The sequence below is a fragment of the Gobio gobio genome (genome assembly GCF_949357685.1).
Source record: "Gobio gobio genome assembly, chromosome: 4".
Classification (NCBI taxonomy): Eukaryota; Metazoa; Chordata; class Actinopteri; order Cypriniformes; family Gobionidae; genus Gobio; species Gobio gobio.
The window spans coordinates 64354558-64376180 of NC_137100.1; the positions used below are offsets into that span (position 1 = coordinate 64354558).

At 38.8% G+C, this 21623-nt stretch overlaps 1 protein-coding gene across 2 annotated transcripts in view; it reads left to right on the top strand.

Annotated features, from left to right (window-relative positions):
* rgs3a (regulator of G protein signaling 3a) overlaps positions 1–21623 on the top strand; it is a 308005-nt gene that overhangs the window by 12025 nt on the left and 274357 nt on the right. The window contains exons 1-3 of one of the 2 annotated variants that reach the window (XM_079815950.1): positions 5467–5608; positions 20702–20783; positions 21306–21411. Coding sequence is in view for 1 of the 2 variants with exons in the window: in XM_079815949.1 (XP_079672075.1) it covers positions 20702–20783; positions 21306–21411 (188 nt within the window). In the remaining variant the exon portion in view is untranslated. Of the gene's footprint in view, positions 1–5466; positions 5609–20701; positions 20784–21305; positions 21412–21623 lie in introns of those variants that run through there. The other variant, XM_079815949.1, reaches the window with a different exon arrangement.

Here is a 21623-nt window from a genome sequence, read left to right on the forward strand (position 1 = left end):
CTTTGTTCTTTTCTCAAAGAAAAGCTTAACTCCAAGTCTTCCAGAGTCGCGGCCAAAGCCGTTTCGAAAGGCCGCTGTTCGGAAGGCCAGCTTCTTTGTTTCCCGCCCACCGACTCTATACACGATGTGATTGGCCTGACCAGAGTTTGGTTTTTCCAGCTCACACGCCAACGGAGAGTTGCTAGACAACCCTGGCTGCAAATTAGATTTGCTGCCGCTAGGGTGCGTCTAGATTTCTAGGCTAGGAACATTCAGGATATTCTCTAAATGTTTAGGGGACCATATTTTATTTGGAAATGTTATGTTCCCAGAACATTCTCAGAACGTCCCCGCTGGTGTCAAGGACATCACCTAGTAATGTTCCAAGATGGTCATGATGTGGCAATAAAGCTCTTTCTGATTCTGATTCTGATTCAGAAGTTTATTTGGCGGCCCCTCATGGAACATTCAGGACATTCTCGGGACGTTTAGGGGACCATATTTTATTTGGAAAAAATTGTATGTTCCAAGAACATTCTCAGAATGTCCCAACTGGTGTCAAGGGCGTCACCTGGAAATGTTCCCAGAACATTCCGAGACAGTCATGATTTGGAGTTCTTTAAAGGGTTGGGGGACGTTATTTGGCGGACCTTCATGGAACATTCTAGCCTGGGAAAACCCAGACAACTTCCGGCAAATTTAGATTTGCTCTGCAAGTAGTCTGGCACAGAGCCCATTCAAACCCATTTCTAATCCCTCGAAATCGAGGCACCAATCAGAAACGTTGGGGCGGGCTTTACACGATGACGACAGCGCAGCGACGGTGAATCAGATTCTGTACACTACAAAGATGGATGCAGCCGTGGAACATCACTCGTTCGAAATCAGCTATCGCGGCTGTATCAAGCGATTTAAACTTTTCCTTTCCGTTAAAACCCGAGCAAAGAACAACACTCGAAGCCTTCATATCTAAAAAAGATGTTATCGCTGTCTTACCGATTGATTTCGGCAAAAGTCTGATATACCAGCTTGCTTGTCTTAGCGAGAGCCCTCTGGTAGTGTTAATGTTTCACAAAATATAGTTTTAAGTCCTTTTCAGGCGAGAATGTAGTTGTTTAAAGCTCAAATCTGTGGTTTATTTATAAAGAGAGTGTCTTTTTGAAAATTTTTGTGAGCTGTTGTGAGCTCCAGTGGATCAGCGGCACTCAATCGCTCAACCCCACTGAGAGGCGCCTTTCCTGGGCCAGTCCTTCTGCCGTCTGCCGCTGGCTCTGATGTGAAGATATGATTTGTCTTGTGTATATCTAACGGCTGATCTTTGCTCTCATTAATCTATAATTTGTTCCCTGATTGTGGGAGTCTGCTAGCGATGACTTTCTTTGACTGAATTGCTTTATGTATTGTATAGCTTCTTATACCTTTTACTTATACTTTAATAATGGATATTGATCACGCATTACACCAACATTTAACAAAAAGAGACTGGGTTTTGTTTTATGTCATATCTCATTTTATTACAGTGATAATCACAGCCGATATTATGCACACATTTTACATGTTTTTATTTTTTTATGTAAACGAAAAGAGGCCGGGTTTTTTTAATATTTCGTTTTGTTATATACATGCATTGAAGATAATATGCATTGCCTGCTCTACATTTGTGTGGCTATAATATGTTTAATATTTAAAATATCATTATTTTGTTTTATTGTAGCCTAAAATATACAAATATATACTGAGTGATACTGTCAAGAACGCTGCTTGTCCATTAGCAGAGTACCGGACTAGTGTCCTCCCGTCCTCGGGAGTTCGTTCTCCGGAGTCAAACTTGGTAAGTCACGGACGCAAGTCAGATGTTTGCGTACAAAATATGTCATAAAACACCACTGCCTCATTTCATAAAAAAAAACAACTTAAACATATTAGTCACACAAATGTGGTTCAGGCAACGCGTAGTTAGACCTACATTGATTATCTTATATATTTATAATAAAACAAAGTATAAAACACCTTGCCTCTTTTCGTTTACATTTTAAAAATAATCAAACATTAATATGTGGTTTAGGTAAGGTGACCAGATTTCTGAAATGGAAACCGGGGACATTTCCTATTTGAGAACACAAGTACAGACAAGAACGCATATTGAGAGACGGCCAGAGTCTCAGATGTTTCTCCGTCGCTCTGCATACGTCAGCTCCTTCATCGCTCTGATTGGTTTTAGGTCTATCCTATTGCACCCAGAGGCATTTGAGCGACGCCCGTTGGTGACGCCCCTTTGGAAATGATTTGTCTATGAAGCTTTGCCAGACCATAACTCAGTTACTACTGAGAATGGTCTGGTTTTAACCAGGCTAGGAACATTCAGGACATTCTCGGAACGTTTAGGGGACCATATTTTATTTGGAAATGTAATGTTCCCTGAACGTTCTCAGAACGTCCCAACTGGTGTCAAGGATGTCACTTAGTAACGCTCCAAGATGGTCATGATCTGGAGTTCTTTAAAGGTCCCATGGCATGGCATTTTTCTATTATTTTATAGTGTTTCCTGAGGTGTACTTATATTGTTAGTATGATTTTTACATCATAAAATGTCATAATTTAGAAATAAAAGGCATTTTGTCTATACTGCTGTTCGCCCTGTGGCTGACTGCCCTGTTTCAAGAGGCGTGTCTGCTGTGAGACTTCAGTAAAAACGCCCACTGTTGTGATTGGCTGACATCTTTGCATTTTAAATGAGCGGGGGGGCCGTGGTTTAACGAGGTCTACGACGCACGAGCTGCTGCCAGAGAGACGGATGGACCTGAGTTCACTTCTCATCAGTTCTCTCAGCATGTCTCAGTTCAGGGTGAACTGTTGTAGTTACTAGAATATACTTCAGGTTATTCGTTTATTTCTAGTCGGAGGGACTGTCACTCATGCCAGAAAGTTAGTAACTTTAGTAAATTATGGATCAGCGCTGACTCGAGACGCGAACCGTTTAGAACGATTCAGTCCAATTTGGTGAACTGGTTCGGTTCACTAAAAAGAACAGATTCAAAAGAATGATTCGTTCGCGAACCGGACATCACGGAGACAGAGCGATTGCTAACAAAGTTATTTATAGTAACTACTGAGTTGTGAGAGCACTGTCTGTCAGCGCGAGTTTGTTGTGTTTGTATCTGAGAGTTCTGAATAAACACGAGTTCCAGTCACGCCGAGTCCGTCTTCATCATTATTCTACCAACTTTGTAACACATGCAATGTACCATTACAGCGAGATGAACGAGTTAGTAAGTTTGATTAAAGCATTATTTCTAGATATGTTCCTATCATATGAAAAGCGTCAGTGACGCGCATTGAGTAACTTACACAGCGCAAACAAAGACACAACAGCAGTAATCGAATGTAATCCAGTTTATTGTGGGGAAAGCTGGCTAGCCTAGCCGGATACCCTCACGCTTACCCCCCTTCTGCTTAATCTCACGCCGCGTTTGGTGCCTCCGCTGTGGGCCAGATGCAGTACTGGGGGTCGGGGATGTTGAAGGCCGAGCTTCGGCATGCGTGAGGTTTATCTCTAAAGATGTGGCTCTGCCCGACTTACTCCCGACTGTATGCATATTTAAGAACAGATAGACGCGATGAGGACGTACAAAAACACTGACTCACAAGATAGAAAACACGAAAACACCGTTCTGTCGGGAGAGAGAGAAGCCGCAGTGTGTGCACGAATAATAAATATTTAGCTACACATAAGAAATCACTGATCACAGATCAGAAGGAACTGAAAAAAGACTTCTGTTTTCATTTGTACATCCAAACACTGAGAAACTGCCAGCATTCACTCGTTCACAACCCATGATCTCTCGAGCGCTTGCATGGGCGTGGCAGATTCTCTGGGCGGAGGAAAGGGAGGAAACCGTTCCTGTGTGGACGTCAAACCAGGAGACTTCAGGATTGGCTCGTCTGGCCTGTCATTTTCTCAAAGGCAGAGAAAGACAGCCAGAACTCGGTTTTACACAGATCAACATTTCTATCCACTTGGGGACAATATTCAGGCTAGGGGAACTCATATTAATGTTGAAATACCTCATAAAATGAAAATTTCATGCCATGGGACCTTTAAAGGGTTTGGGGGCGTTATTTGGTGAACCTTCAAGGCACATTTAGGACATTCTCGGGACGTTTAGGGGACCATATTTTATTTGGAAATTTTATGTTCCCAGAACATTCTCAGAACGTCCCAACTCTTGTTAAGGGTATCGCCTGGTAATGTTCTCAGAACGTTCTGAGGTGGTCATGATGTGGAGTTCTTTAAAGGGTTCAGGGACGTTATTTGGCGGCCCTTCATGGAACATTCAGGATATTCTCTAAATGTTTAGGGGACCATATTTTGTTTGGAAATGTTATGTTCCCAGAACATTTTCAGAACGTCCCAACTGGTGGCAAGTGCGTTGCCTGGTAATGTTCCCAGAACGTTCTGAGACGGTCATGATGCAGAGTTCTTTAAAGGGTTGGGGGACGTTATTTGGTGGACCTTCAGGGAACATTCCGGACGTTTTGGGAATGTTTAGGGGACCATTAATGTAGGACGTTCCTTCTAGATCTCAACACTTCATTCCCAAAACGTTTGCAGGACCTTCAGGGTACCAACCTAGAATGTTATTTTTTGGTCCTATTTAGGTCCTTCCATTACGTTTTGGGAATGAAGTGTAGAGACCACTGCACTGAACAAGATATGCTGTCCCAAATTAAACGTCCCCATCTGAATAACAGGGAATCGTATGGGAATGTTCTGTTAACGTCCCAAATGTCCTCTTTGTAACGTTGCTATGTGACCATAGAATAACTAAAATGGAACGCCCCCCTAAAGTCATATCGGGAACGTTTTTATATGACCACCAGAGGACCATATGGGAATGTTCTGTTTATGTCCCAAAAGTTCTCTTTGTAACGTTGCTATATGACCATAAATAACTAAAATGGAATGTCCCCTTAAAGTCCTATCAGGAACCTTGAACTACAGCACTTTCATAACCAAAAGAGGACATTTTAGGAACGTCCCTTATGTTCTTTAAAGGTTCGGGAATTTCGTCACCTTTAGAGAACTTTTAGGGAACGCAAGGTCTTGAGAACGTCCCCTCCTACGTGGGGCAGTCCTTTCCAGTTTCAGTTTTCAATCCGATCAAGTGTTTACATGTCCCCTCGATCGGATTAGTAAAGGAATAAACCACCTCTTCCAATCAATCGGATCGATTAAGGTGTTTACACTAAGGTTTTTCAGTCTGATTGAGCCGTCAATCCGATTACTAACGGATTATTTGGTTGCATGTAAACGTAGACAATGACATTGGCTACGTTTATATAAACCTTTTTTTTTTTTTTAAAAGACGGTGGGTTGGTTGGGTAGGGTAGACATGCAAGACAAGCTGCTTATGGATCTGTCTAATTGTTTAATATATTTAAGTTAAGACAACTCTCAAAGTAGATTTAAAGAGGATTTATTGAGATAATGACAGTGGAGGAGGAGCTGCTGCTCTCACGTAAGAGACATAAGAGACATACTGCAATTACAGCACGACTAGAAAGCTAGAAAACCTCCAACAAAAGGCAGATCTGTGCTAGAGGATAGACATTATACAACACTGCAGTGGTGAGTACCAGTCTTCAGTGTTTTGACCAAAGGATATGAGTGTGTTGCGTAGAGGTATGTGCCTGCAATCGTCCTTTCAGCATGCCCCAACTGAACTTAATATTTCCAAAATGTTTAAAGTAACTCTTGCAGATTATACATTTGTACTCAATTGAATCTTGTGGAAATTAAATCTTGAACTAATAACCAAATATTACTTAGTCCCCATGGGTCAGTCCCAAAGTAGAAAAACTTGTAATATACTAATGTACAAAACATCTACTTAAAATCGACTTAATATTATGGTACATTATGGTTCAATTTTAACTTGCGGTTTCTACTCAAAATGTCCCATTCAAACTCAGAAATGATCCATTGAAGTATTGTGGTATGTGTGTGCAACTCGCTCTCTTGTCTTCAAAATATATAAATAATATACAACCAGGGTTTGACATTAACACCGCCAAATGCATGTGTATTTCAGCAGTGGTGTGTAACACAGTCACTCCTGCTAGCCAATTTGGCAGGTTGAATTTTATATAATATATACATTTTTCAATTGTAGCCTTTTAAAAAGACATCTGAAATAATAAACCAAGGCCCAGAACAGCTTGCTCCAGCGCAAACCCATTTTTGGTGTTGAAAAACTAGTGTCAGGATTTACTAAAGACACACAGTGAGAAATTAGCGCTGGAAAGGCGTGGACAGGGTTATTTTTGCGGCTGATCTTATTATGCATTTGTAGGAGTTTCCCTTTCAGACGCAGTATTTATGGGAGGAGAGTATTTAAATGAATCACACAAGGTGATTTACTAAGGTTTGCATCAGGGGCACCTTCAGAGGTGCTATATAGCACCTTAGTCAAAGAACCAGTGAAGAACCGCTGAAGAACCACTGAAGCACCAAAATTGGTGCTATATAGCACTAAAAAAGGTTCCCCTATGATTACGAGCCAAGAACCATTTTTGGTGCCATATACAACCTTTTTTTTTTATAGAGAATAGCCTACAGATTATAGGTATTTGGAGAAGAAAAGTTTATGTTCTCTGCGTAAACCATTGAAATCGGTTGAGAAAAACATGTTTGTGTTTTTTTGTTGTTATTTTTTTAAACGGCTCTCCTTGGAAACTTTTTTTTTTTAGAGCAGTCTTACGCAGACGTTGCTTGCTGATACGATGACACAGTTTGCAATGCATCCTGGAAACAGTAGTTGATTTAGGGCTTGAATTTCGCCGTGGGATTGCTCATATTGTGCATAATTTTACTCATTCCCCCAGATTTTGTTCTCACACCCAAAGTGCGGCACATAAAGCCGCCCTACACACAAAATAATGTCAAAATGCCGGTCTTGGCGAGTATTCACGTGAACATGTAAACAGTTGAGAGAAAAAAAACGTATGTGTAACAGTTTAATGGATCCGTGCGTCAGGTCTTAAAGTGACAGCATCCTAATATTCCTGCTGCCAAATTATGAGATAATATTAAAAATATCTATATGGCACTTTTTCCCCAGGGTATGGATGTCAAAAAGTGGGTGAAAAATGCTGAGTGGCTAGTAACTTTGGAAAACCTTTAGTCTTAGTGACTGCTGATCAGTGTTGGGGGAAACGCATTACAAGTAACTTGAGTTACGTAATATTACTTTTTCAAGTAACTAGTAAAGTAACGCATTACTTTTCAAATTTACAACAAAATATCTGAGTTACTTTTTCAAAAAAGTAACGCAAGTTACTTTTTCACATTTATTTGACTGACAGCTCTCCTGCCCCCATGTTGTGAAAAATAAGTGGAAAGGCGTTGTGTGTAAACATGATGGTTATTGTAGTTCTAGACTAACTCGCACAATAAAGATTCTGTACTCCTCAAAATGAATAAAATCAGTCAAATGCAAAATCAGAGTACTCAAACCTCAAATATATAAATGTTAAATAGAACAAATATTTTTATGCATTTAATCTACCTTTATTGACCAATGTCGTGCTGCTGACCTTTGATGATTCAGTTAAGCCATGAGCAAAAATTACTAGATTTTTTGTTTTTATTGGTAAAACGCTTTTCTCCTGCGTCCTATTCTTCCATTATCCAGAATGGCAGCACATTTATACCTCAGCCTGAGGCCTATTATTTCAATTTTGGCATGAAGAGGTCTTTACATTAGCACAAAAAAGGACTTTTTTTGCTATTAAAAAACAAAACTAAAAAGCAAGCCCAGCCCAGGTGAGAAAAAGTAACGCAAAAGTAACGCAAAAGTAACGCAAAAGTAACGTAACACATTACTTTTCTTAAAAAGTAACTAAGTAACTCAATTAGTTACTTTTTAAGGGAGTAACGCAATATTGTAATGCATTACTTTTCAAAGTAACTTTCCCCAACACTGCTGCTGAGCAAAAAAGTAAATGTCAAGCCATGTATACAACTATAAAGATTTGTCCTGCAGATTATGCCACATGCATTCAGCTTTCCACTAGGGCTGTGCACAGAAAACCCATTTTATAGAGGTTGCTGGTTCAGGTAACAAAGCTTTGTTACCAAATGTTTTATTGACAATTTGAAAACATTTGGAATTGTGCTGAATGAAAAAGGTGAGCCCATGAATTTAGATTAAAACACATGCTGGCTTTGTATTCTGTTCTGAGATCTGGTCACTCAATTTCCTACGAATTGAATAATATTCTAAAGCAATAGGCCATACATCATACCACACATTGATGGAGTTTGTCTGTATTGGATGGAGATAAAAGGTCTTTCTTCATCTTCTTCTCTGGCTGCTCAAACATAAATCCCCACAGGCTCTCTTTGTTTTTGTGCCGGCATCTTCATGATTTATGTGCATACATTGAATGACAGCATTGAATACTTCTGATCAAATCGTCCCGCTGGACGATAACTGACTCTGACTTCAGTTGACATTTGTCCTGCTGAACTCTGCATCGCATACACAGCTGCTACATCAGAGATTCTCAGGTGTATTTGGTTCAGTGCCTGAGAGAGCTTGATTTCTGGAGGTCTACCTCTGTTAACTCCAGGTGGTGGGATGTTTCTTCACTGCTCCAATGAAAGCGCTGCTGCTGATGATGAATTTGGGGTCTTAGTTTCAACAGACACCAGGCTTGCGTTTGTGCCTACCCTAGTGAAAAATAAATACACTAAAATGTATTTGAAATATTTATGTACTTAATAAAAATACCCTGCTACTGTACTTTTGGCATACTAAATTGGTATACTTAAAGGTGCAATGAGTAGTATTTATGCGGTTCTGTAAGAGTGGACTAGTCATGTGCCGGTAAACGGTAATACGATATACCGCAATAATGAACATGCACAATATTGTTATCGTGGGCACTTCAAAATACCGTGAATATTTATTTATTAGCCTACCTATTATTCCGATTTTTAAAATGCATTTACTTTACCCATGAACCGTTTAAAATGAACAATACGTCAAAGAGGAACGACCACTGATGTAAACAAAACCCAACGTGCATGAGCACATGGCGGAACGAGTGAAGGACATGCCTTGAATGAAACGCACATTCACTATCTGACAGCAGAGGGCGCTGACGGAACAGCAGAAATGCAGCCGTTTCTCCGGTAATCCCTGGTAAACAAAACAGTTTTCTGTATTCGCTACGGTGATCATCACATAAAAATAACAAATACTTAATACTTAAAGACTTAAGGCTATTCATGTTCAAACTTAAACATTTTATATTTTAATCTGGACTAAATCACATGCCCTAGATATTGTTCGAATATGTTCTGATTGTTATTCAGTCACACACTTTACAATAAGGCTCCATTATTTAACAGTAGTTCATTCATTAACAAGCTGACAATGAAAAATACTTCTAAAACGTGTATTAATCTAAGTTAAATGTAAATTTCAGCATTTAATAACACATTATTAATATCAAAAGTTGTCACTGTATTATTTAATGAACCCGAGCTTACACTGACTAACAGTTGCTTTTTTAACTAACATTATCAGAGAAGAATAACTGTAAAAATGTAGCTATTTGCTCTTTGTTGATGTTAATGCATTAACTAGTGAGACCTTGGTGTAAAGTGTTACCTATTGTTCTTTATAATTCTTTAGCTCTTTAATCTGTTTTAAATATATGTTCACTTTATACATTTTTGTGTATTGCTTTATTATATTTAAATGTTTGGTTCTTTTGTTATTAGAAATGTATTAAACCTGTTATAGTATGACAACACTTTTTTTTGCAACAAATTTCATTATCGTGATAATACCGTATACCGTGATAAAAGCTTCAGCAATTAATCGCAACATGAAAATTTGATACCGGCACATGCCTAGAGTGGACTCCTGTAGATGGTTCAATCTACAGGGTTGCCAGAAGACAAAAGAAACGTTATCAGAAAGATGGAAGAAAACTGTACAGTTCTCGTCTATTTCCACCCACTGCAACTCATACCAACGACGGAGATAAGCGCAGTTACAATAGCAAAATATGTGGGAGAGCGTTGCTATAATGTGACTATATTGTATTGCAATAGGGAGCACTTCAAAGTCAATACTAAATCAAAACTAGTTAGCACAGTATTCGTAATAGAAAGGATTTAATGACAAAATCTGGTTATGGTTACACTTAAAATAGTTTCAAAATGGATTATGGGATGATAAACTTATACCATTAATCGTACACAGCATAAATAAAATGTTACCTGAGGGATAGAGAGAGAGAGAGAGAGAGAGAGAGAGAGCAAGAGATGGAGAGAGAGTGGGGGAGAGAGAGAAGAAGAGAAGCCCCCAATGACCTCAAGAGCCAGAGAGTAAGAGAGCCAGAGTAAAAGAGAGAAAAAGCCACAGTTCCAATCTTCTTTTATCTATTCCTTGACCATAGAGACAGAGCGACACGCGTCATAATCTGAAGACCACGCCCACCGGGGGGGAAAACAATCAAACCGTCTCCATTGACTTTGCATTGCGGGAGGCTGCCTTCTTGTCATTTCGGACATATAACAAAAAACTGAACAATGTATAAAAGCTGATATGTGACAAAGTGTTTTTGCAAACAAGCTAAACAAAACCCAGAAGCAAAAACCCAAACATTTTTATAAGCTGTTGACCCAAAAAACGAGCATTTAACGACAAAAAAGTGGATTCAGGCCATTGAGACAGCGCATGACGGGTCATATTACACTGAGAACTACGGCGACTAGAGAGGAACGTAATCAGCCACTGTAAATATAATATATAAAACGGACATTTGGATATTTGACTTAAAAGTGACAAAATATTTACTGCACACATAGACATACTGAGGCATACTGAGTGTCAGGATCCCAAAATGTACCCATTCTTCCTGCTGAAGCTTCACTTCGTATTGCCTGTATCCACTTTTATCTTCTTAAACGCTCGTTTTTTTTGGGTCGACAGCTTATAAAAACGTATTTCTGTGTTTTTTAGCTTGTTTGCTGTACACCTTGTCACATATCAGCTTTAAGACATTGTTCTGTTTTATGTTATAAGTCCGAAATGACAATGAGGCAGCCTCACGCAATGCAAAGTCAATGGAGAGCGTTGGATTGCCCCCCCCCCCCCCGGTGTGGGCGTGGCCTAAATACGCTCTGTCTCTATGTGACTGAAAACAAATGTATTTCTTTCAAACTGACCAATCAGACCAAACTTCCCCCACTGTAAAGGTGTGGCACCCCATGTGGCCTACAGGCCTCTCTATTGTCTTTCAGATGGCCCTTCTAATAAGCAAATGTGTTGACAACAGTAAAGCTTATTTCTTTGTTGGAATTCAAATATCAAATATCTTTGATTATTTTCAATTCCTTCAGTTCTATTGACAGAAATGCAATATAATATACATGACTATGTTTTCAGTGGTGTATAAAGACCTTACATAATGAACCGTTATGTTTTTATTACCTTAGAATGAGCCATTTCTATCTCCACACACCGCGGGTCCCCTTACAGTGAAGCCGCCATTTTACGCCGCCATGTTTCTACAGTAGCCCTAAACGGACAAACTGCTCTACAGAGCGCTAGTCACTCTCTGCTGTCTTAGACGACGACATTTTTGTCCTGTGTCGGCCACCGTAGCTTCTCTATATGCTTCGAAAGGGAGGGGTCAGCAATGGACGGTTGCAATTCACAACCTCACCACTTCATGCTGCTGAAATGTACACACTGCACCTTTAAAGTTTTACTTACATTTAAATATCCTGCATTTCAAGACTGATATTATACAGAGATCATACTATCCCTACTAATAGTGATATTAAACACATTTTAGGCTTAATATTAAGAAATGTGCATTGTGCAATAAAGTACTCCAAATGAAGTTTAATTAATATTTATATCAGCAAGGCTCAAGCGATATGTCAGTAAATATGTTACTTATGAAATAAATGTATTTTAAATACATTTTGGTGTAAGTTTTTCACTAGGGTCAGTTATTCAGTATTAGTCTGGCTATCACCACACCAAGCTCAATTTAGGATTGAACATTAGTCTGGGGAGTCTGATGTATTTTCTACTGCACAAGAGGCATGATTAACGAGCATAAATTAAAAGACTCTGTACGCAATTGGATAGTCCTTCAACCAATCAGACCACAAGAGGCGTGATCAACAGGCATCGACCCATCGCTTCTCTATCCGCAATCGTGTTAAACCCACCAATAGCGCGCCAAGTGGATAAGCCAGTCTGTGATTGGTTCCCGCAAAAGTGTAATAGAAGCAGTAGAAATTAATGTACAGGTTTCCAGACTGAGCTGCAGGGCGAAAGCAAATTTTGTTTTTGACATTAAAAATACACGAAACAGAGCTCAATTCACTTTTTTCATCTATATAGCTGTTATAACTTTGTATTTCTGCTTTAGTTAGTAGGCCATATCAGGTTAAAGGGTTAGTTCACCCAAAAATGAAAATTCTGTCATTAATTACTTACCCTCATGTCGTTCGACACCCGTCAGACCTCCGTTCATCTTCAGACACAAATGAAGATATTTTAGTTGAAATCTGATGGCTCTGAAAGGCCTCCATTAGCTCAATGGCACTTTACACTCTCAAGACCCTTAAAAGACACTAAAGACGTCGTTACAAAGTCCATCTCACTACAGTGGTTCTACAATAACTTTATGAATCGGCGAGAATAGTTTTTGTGCACAAAAAAACCCTAAATAACGACTTATATAGTGATGACGATTTCAAAACACGGCCTCATGAAGCTTCGAAGCGTTATGAATCAGTGAGTCGATTCATGATTCGGATCGCGTGTCAAACTGCCAAACTGCTGAAATTTGGCGATCCAAACTGCTGATTCGACTCACTGATTCATAACGCTTCGAAGCTTCATGATGCCTTGTTTTGAAATCGTCATCACTATGTAAGTCGTTATTTAGGGTTTTTTTGCGCACAAAAACTATTCTCGCCGATTTATAAAGTTATTTTAGAACCACTGTAGTGAGATGGACTTTGTAACGACGTCTTTAGTGCCTTTTAAGGGTCTTGAGAGTGTAAAGTGCCATTGTGCCAATGGAGGCCTTTCAGAGCCATCAGATTTACACTAAAATATCTTCATTTCTGTTCTGAAGATGAACGGAGGTCTTACGGGTGTCGAACGACATGAGGGTCAGTAATTAATGACAGAATTTTCATTTTTGGGTGAACTAACCCTTTAACACTGTTGCTCTTATATTTTCCTTTTTTTGAAGTGATTTCAATCATATTTTAAGCAATTCAAAACCATCAAGGCGAACGGTGCACATCTGAAGTGTCTCAGCTGAAGGAAATACTTATCGGCTTTAATAAATTGGCCAATACGGGCCAATAATGATATATTGCGCATCATGTTTATGTATGTATGTATCATGGTGCTTACATATATTATATCAGTGGTATATATATTCCATTGGTGACTGCTTAAATACTCATTGGGAAACCTAATGGGCAAATAAAATCATTGAGATATTAATGACGTTTTTATTTAACACTTTAATTTGAGACTTTCATCATCCATTTCCTTCAACATCTAGGTCTATGGTTTACCCGGAGAAGCAAGGCAGCGCCCGATCGCTCTTTCTGCCGACTGCTTTCAAAGTGCTTCTTCATGCAGGGCTAACAGGAGGCAATCCTCCTCCTAAAGAATCCACCTTTTAAATAAAGAAAGGAGGGAAAAATAGCTTCTGAATTCCCAATGGAAGTGAAGTGACGGATTGAATGGACTTCACTGTCCGATTGATGCCCCTCTGAGAACAGTGTTCTCTGTGCTTTTTATGGTCTTGCCTCTCCACGGCTTTGTGTTGAAATGTGCAGCTTTAGAAAGAGCTGTGCGCTCAAACGTAGGCTATGAACTCATCAGGGTCGCCAGGGTTACCTTGCATGTACAAGTTTTGTCTCACTTGCTTGTAAAAAGACCTATTCTATAGAGTCTCTGAATAGATTGGCACAGAGTAAGTGGGCAGTGTCAGAATCTTGTTGGTTTTATCCGAGTAGTAATTTGGCAAATATCCCTGATTCTGCTGTGAAGTTAATGCTGTTGTTACCATAGAGTGAGCATTCATTTTTGAAAAAAATAAGTATACTTCAAGTTTGATTTATTAAAGGGATAGTTCACCCAAAAATGAAAATTCTGTCATTTAACTCACCCTCAAGTATTTTTCCCATATATGGAAGTCACTGTTTGGTTCTAAACATTCTTCAAAATATCATCTTTTATGTTCATCAGAAGAAACTCAAACAGGTTTGGAACTACATGTGGGTGAGTAAATGATGACACCATTTTCATTTTTGGGTGAACTATCCCTTTAAGTGCATACTTAAGTAAAGTTCAAGTATACTTTATGTATTATGTATAATATCAATGTACTAGACGTATGCTTGAAAGTGTACTATTTCAATACTAGGGACAACATTTTTGTGTAAAAAAGTACACTTTTAAGTATAGTGTAACTTTTCCGTTTGCTAGAGGTCGCCTATTCAAAACAAAGGTGTAGTTTGATGACGCCACGTTTGAGCGCAGAATCTTGGGACATGTGGTCTTCACCTCACAGCCGGTGGAAAATAATCGGGATAGGACTCGGGCAGAAATCATGTTCTTGAATGTGATTATTAACATTACTGTAGTCTGAAGCAGAGCAGAAGCGATTGTTAATGAGAGGAACGCAACACAAGCCTCGTGAGCAGCGGGACTTTTATTATGACACAGTCACTGGCGGTACTTTTATTATGACACAGTCGCTGGCGGGACTTTTATTATGACATAGTCGCTGGCGGGACTTTTATTATGACAGTCGCTGGCAGGACTTTTATTATGACACAGTCGCTGGCGGGACTTTTATTTTGACACAGTCGCTGGCGGGACTTTTATTATGACAGTCGCTGGCAGGACTTTTATTATGACACAGTCGCTGGCGGTACTTTTATTATGACACAGTTGCTGTCGGTACTTTTATTATGACACAGTCGCTGGCGGGACTTTTATTATGACAGTCGCTGGCGGGACTTTTATTATGACACAGTCGCTGGCGGGACTTTTATTATGACACAGTCACCGGTGCCATTTCCTCTTCTCCGCTCATGAGTGTGAGGTAACGCAGCTCTGATGATCATATTAGACACATCTGAGTGTGTTGATGATGTGATGACGTTACTCTGTGTGTCTCTCAGCGGCTGCTATGACACTTGTTCACACTGCAGTGAGAGAAAAGCGTTTCTGCAAAATAAAACCAGAAACCGAGGGGAAGGCAGATATGACATCATCGACAGGCCACGCCCTCACACGTCCCGGTTCCTTGATTAAAATGGCAATTTTCTCACAATTTACAAATAGTTGGAAACATTTGGGATATTGTAAGTACTCAACTGAACAAAGCAACACTGGCTTAGTGGTTTTTGGATATTTTACTGAAACATTTTACATAGTGCACCTTTAAGTGTGACAGTAGTAAACAACTAAGTTTTCAATTACGTTTTTTCGTTTGTACTTCAACTATACTTCAAGTGAACTCATAGGTATACGGAGTTTGCTAGTTAAATACATATTTTTTAGTGTATGAAAATACACTTTGACGTATACTCTCAGAAAACGACTAATTTAGTAGTTCTATACTGCAAGTATAGTTTAGTTTTCTTTAAGTGAACTTAACATACTTATAGTTTACTATTTATATATTGTGTTTAAACTTTAAGTATACTACTATTCAATTTTATATTTGAAATATACATTAAACTATACTTTAACTCTCTTTATTTTCTTTTCTTAAAGTTGCCCATTAGCGGCAACATTTTTGATTATTTTGAGCAAAAAGCTGAGGAAATCGCATTTTTGTCAAAGATTTTGTCCGGATCTGATTCAGAACGATGATCAAACGATAAATGATGATTATGTTTGCAAAATGTGTGCATAAGCACTGCTTCTATCACACGTTTCTGCTTATTCTTCACCTGTGTTTTGATCTGGAGATTTTATACTTTTTCAGATGATGCGTAATAGCGCCCTCTACCGTGTAACAGTGAAAACATGTATTGCCGGATAATTCCATCAGGAAGTGTTGTGTCATATATGGCGGGGAACGAGTTAAAGGTATAGTTCACCCTTAAACAAAAAGAAAAAGAAAGAGAAAGTAAATGAAAAGCATAAGGGTCAAGTGTTCAAGTCAACTTTTATTCTCATGTCCTGTCATTTTCTCCTCTTGACTCATCTCATTCTTTCCTCTCCTCCATCCCCCCTTTCTCTCTTTTCTCTCTCTCTGTTTAATCCAGATTTCTACTGTAATCCCTTCATTTCATGTTAGGATCAGCCATCACACACCGAGGCTTAAACACCCTCTGCAGATGTGCTGGATCTGCTGTCTTTAGACGTCTCACACCCAGGGCCAGCCCTCACATGTTGGGGGCCTAAGCAGATTTTTAAAAGCCCCCCCCCCCCATCCCCCAACATAGGATACACATCCTATACTGACACCTTATTGAAAAGTTTTACCAAATTGTCAACCTTCAGTGGTAAATGTGATTTTCACCAAGTACAACATCTTTGTGGATCCTGGAACAACATTTCAATCAACCAATCATATTTTTTTTTACAGTTTATATCAAGTTTAGGCTTCATCAGTGTTATTCATCTATCATTTCCCTCTGATTTCAGGGATAAGTTAGGGTAGGGATAGGGTTAGGACAAAATTTTGGGCCAGGATTGTTGTCCCAGGATCAACAAAATATGTGGTAACTCTTTACTTAAAGCCCTTATATATAATGCACTATAAAGGTATTCATAATGTACATTATAATGCATATCTTTTCATAAATAATTGTAACCAAAGTTAAAATGCATTATAATATTTGCCGATTCTGAAATTGGTTGTTCGTCATGTGTTTTATGTACTATTCCTTCTAAAGGTGTGTTCAGTGAATAGATAAGTATTATAATATATATTATAAGTATTATAATTATAATAACTGTGGTTACAGTTATTCATGAGACCATACAATGCATTATAAGGTGGATTACAAGGCATAATTAATGCATTAAAATTACTTTTATGATGCATTATACATAAAGGCTTTAAGTAAAGGGTTACCAAATATGGCTTACTCTGCAAAATCACGGTGACCCTTACTCCGTATACGGGTCAAGATCTAAATCTGAAGATATATTTACTTTTATATATACAAACTTTTACAATTTTAAAAGAGTTTGCTTTCACAGAAATGTATCAATTTAGTGTGATTAGTGCTTTAAAGGGGTCCTATAATACCCTTTTTTACAAGAAGTAAAATAAGCCTGATTTCCCCAGAGTGCGTATGTGAAGTTTTAGCTTCGTCACTTTTTTAGCATTGTCACTTTTTGAGGGTGAGCAAAAACGTGCCGTTTTTGTGTGTGTCCCTTTAAATGCAAATGAAGAGGGCGGAGCTTCAAGAGCTCATGTTAGCAGCTCTGATTACCTCATGCAGACGTGCACTGAAACTGACAGAAACTGTTCTGTCTTTTATGTTCAAACCGGAGTGGACAATGATGGAGAGACTCAAGAAGAAGAGACAACATGTAGAATGAGACGGGATGTTTCTGAACGTTAACGTTAACTATCTTCAAGTCATCGCGTCGTCCTTGCGTTCTGCCTGCCTAATGTGCTTTCTCTCTTAAAGGTGAACTATGTAAGATTTTTTCAGTAAAATATCCAGAAACCTCTAGGCCAGTGTTATATATTTTGTTCAGTTGAGTACTTAGAATATCCCAAATGTTTCCAACTATTTGTAAATTGCTATTTTAACCAAGGAACCGGGATGTGTGAGCTATGCGTGTGAGGGAGTCGCCTGTCGATGGCGTCATATCTGCGTTCCCCTCGGTTTCCGGTTTTATTTAGCAGAAACGCTTTACTCTCACTGCAGTGTGAACAAGTGTCATAGCAGCCTCCGAGCGAACGTCATAACTTCCTTTTCAACACACTCAGATATATCTAATACGATACACAGAGTTGCGTTACCTCATACTCATGACTGGAAAAGAGGAAGTGGCGCCGGCAACCGTGTCATAATAAAAGTCCCGCCGGCGACTATGCCATAATAACAGTCCCGCTCTTCAATCGCTCCTACGGCCTTGCTCAGCTCCACAACACTCGGTCCTGCTCTGCTTCAGACTACAGTAATGTTAATAATCGCATCCATGAACATGATTTCTGCCCAAGTCCTATCCTGAGTCTTTTCCACCGGCTGTGAGCTGAAGACCACATGTCCCAAGATTCTGCGCTCAAACGTGGCTTCATCAAACTACGCCTTTGTTTTGAACAGGCGACCTCTAGCGGACGGAAAAGTTACATAGTGTAGCTTTAATCCGTGCTCACATACTGTATTTTAAAATAATACAATACAGCCAACTGTCCAATAAATATGTTCTCATTTCCTATATCTTTTTTTCATACAGTAGAATGAGTATGATATAGTTAATGACACTTTTTTTTTTTAACAATCTGAATTGAGAGATGTTTGAAACTGGATGAACTAAAGCTCTGTGATCATAATGTGATAAGCACAAGAGAAAAATGGAAATCATAACGGGTCAAACTAAATTATTTAAATATAAAACAAAGGAAGCAGATAAGTGATTGGTCCGTGGCAACACTGTGTGCTCATGTGTAGCTCGCTCATTCACATCTGTCAGTGTGTTTTTAACGGCCTTTTAGCCACAGTCACTCACTGAACAGGGTAAATGCAGAGAGAGGTGTGACGGCAGGGAGAAAGCAAGACCTCGCGCTCGCAGGACAGTACTGGAGACATTTGTAAAATAAAGTAGCTGACCTTTGTCCAAAAAGTCGGTAGATTTGTTGCTAGTCGCTTTTTAAAAAAAATCCCTAAAGGGGTCTGAAAAGTCGCTAAATATAGCGACAAAGTCGCTAAGTTGGCAACACTGGCTGCGTTACCTCATACTCATGACCCGAAAAGCGGAAATGGCACCGGCGACTGTGGCATAATAAAAGTCCCGCTGCTCGCGAGCGTGTGTTAGCGTTCCTCTTATTAACAATCGCTCCAGCGGCCTTGCTCAACTCCACAACACTCGGTCCTGCTCTGCTTCAAAATACAGTAACGTTAATAATCACATCCATGCCTGTCGCGATAGTCAATAAATCAATTAATCGCACGATAAAAAAAATGAGCTTGATAATGTTTTCGGCCGCAATAATTTCCAGGGTCCGTTTTTATATCCATTTTTGCTGAGCGTTACATTATATGATCACGCTCTTATACATGTAAATGCTTCCAAGCACGACAAGACACAAGAGAATGCGCTGTATGTCAATGTCCTGTGTGTGTGTGTGTGTGTGTGTATATATTTAAGAATTTTTTTTTTTTTTATATATAAAACATTTATATTTATATATATTATAGATTATATAAATGTATATACAGTATATACATGCAAATATTTCTTAAATATATACATGAATGTGTGTGTATTTATAAATAAATAATAATTAACAGAGTACACACACATATATTATGTAAACACAAACTTTTATTTTGGATGCGATTAATCTTTTGACAGCCCTAATTAAAAGTCGTTTTTTTAAAGCCTAATAAATGTTGAAATTGGGAGCTTTCAGTTCTACTGTAATGTAACGTCATTAATTTTTCATAGAGACATCAGTGAGACTGGCCTTCATTCATAAAAACATGACAATACAACACATATTTAAAATATGCTGTCAATAAATAGTTTCTACATTAATTTGGAGAGTAACTGAAATTATTACAATATCAAAACATTAAAGACGTATTAATCGTGATTAATTACAAAAAAAGCGATTAATTAGTAATTTTTTTAATCGATTCCCAGCACTACCCAAAAACCAATCATCCGCTGCAGTTTTCCAGCTGTTTATTCAAGAGCATTGTTTTGTTAACAGACTGAGAGTCCATTGCTTTTTTTGTTTTGATTGTTTTTGTTAATTTATTGTGGATATTTAAAATGCTTTCCGTTTTCAGTGTTAAATAGTCTTTAGAAATAAAAGCTTAATGATCTTTGAAAAGGTGTACCTGCATTATTATGCCATTATCATTATTTTAGATGAAAATGGTCTCAGAACGACAATATTATCGTTTATCGCAATAATTTCTTGGCTAATTTATCGTCCAGCAAAATTTTTCCTCTAGCAGACGGAAAAGTTACATAATGCAGCTTTAACTAATCACAATATAAAATACTACTAATCTAGAATCTAAATACTGTGGGAAAAATGCAATTTCAGTAACAGCTATGCTATTTAACAATGTAGCACACATAATGGGTAATGATTCTGTGTATATACTGTTTATATTAGTGCACAGCACACCCACATTAATAAAATAATGTAAGTGACAGTTTTTTCTTTTAATATTTTTATTCACAGCATTCGTAAATGCAACAGCATAATATATTCCATACATGCAATACTATATTGTAAATATAGTCACTCCTCTGTGTGTCAAACCGCTATATTTACAATATAGCTCAAGTAAATCTCTGTAACACAGAAACGAATAAATGTAAAAGCTAACTTGTGTGTGGCTGCTCCTCTGATGTGCAGCTGCAGTGTGTTACCTGATCCAGCAGATGGCAGTGTGTTGTTCTCATGAGTGTGTGTGTGTGTGTGTGTGCTTTAGGTGACCATTCTACGAGGAAAGGACGGCTTCGGCTTCACCATCTGCTCTGACTCGCCTGTTCGTATACAAGCGGTCGATCCAGGCAAGAACTGCTCTATGTGTGTGTGTGTGTGTGTGATTACATTTGTCCCAGAGGATGCTGCTCTCCTGAAGGCTGGGAATGTGGTATTTCTGCGTCACAGATTATTAAGTGTCACGGTCAAACATGGGTCACTGTGTGTGAGTTTTAGGCTTCATGAGTCACAGCTGATTAACACTGACTGTCATGTCATTATTTAAAGTGTCAGAATGTCACCTTTGTTATGAGTGTATGTGAGTGTCTGTCAGGCCACATGAGTCACAGCTGATTAAAACTCACTGTTATGTCATTATATTGTGCGTGTGTGTGTGTGTGTGTGTCCCCTCAAATATGGCAATATCCGAAGTCCTTGTGGGGACATTTTTTGGTCCCCATGAGGAAAATAACTTATAAGTAATTATTTTGTTGTCATTTTTCAGTAATGGGTTTGGGACTAGTATAAAAATCATTATGCCTATGGAAAGTCCCCATAAAACATGGAAACCCAACGTGTGTGTGTGTGTGTGTGTGTGTTTCTCCTCTCAGGTGGTCCAGCGGATCAGGCTGGTTTGCAGCGGTTGGACACTGTTTTGCAGTTAAACGGTCAACCTGTCAAACACTGGAAGTGTGTAGATCTTGCACATGCTATCAGGTACATAATACGCTATAGTTGTGACATACTATGCACTTTTTTACTCAACCGTGTAGTTTATTAAGTGTATAAGTGTCTTTTGTCAATCAGCATTGGAGACTGATAGCCCCTCCCCCTTCGCTCTGTAAGGAAACCTGTGACCGTTACGCACGTGCATGAAGTGACCAACATTACACACTTTGTTTGTTTCCTTCATAGAGTTTTTGAAGTGC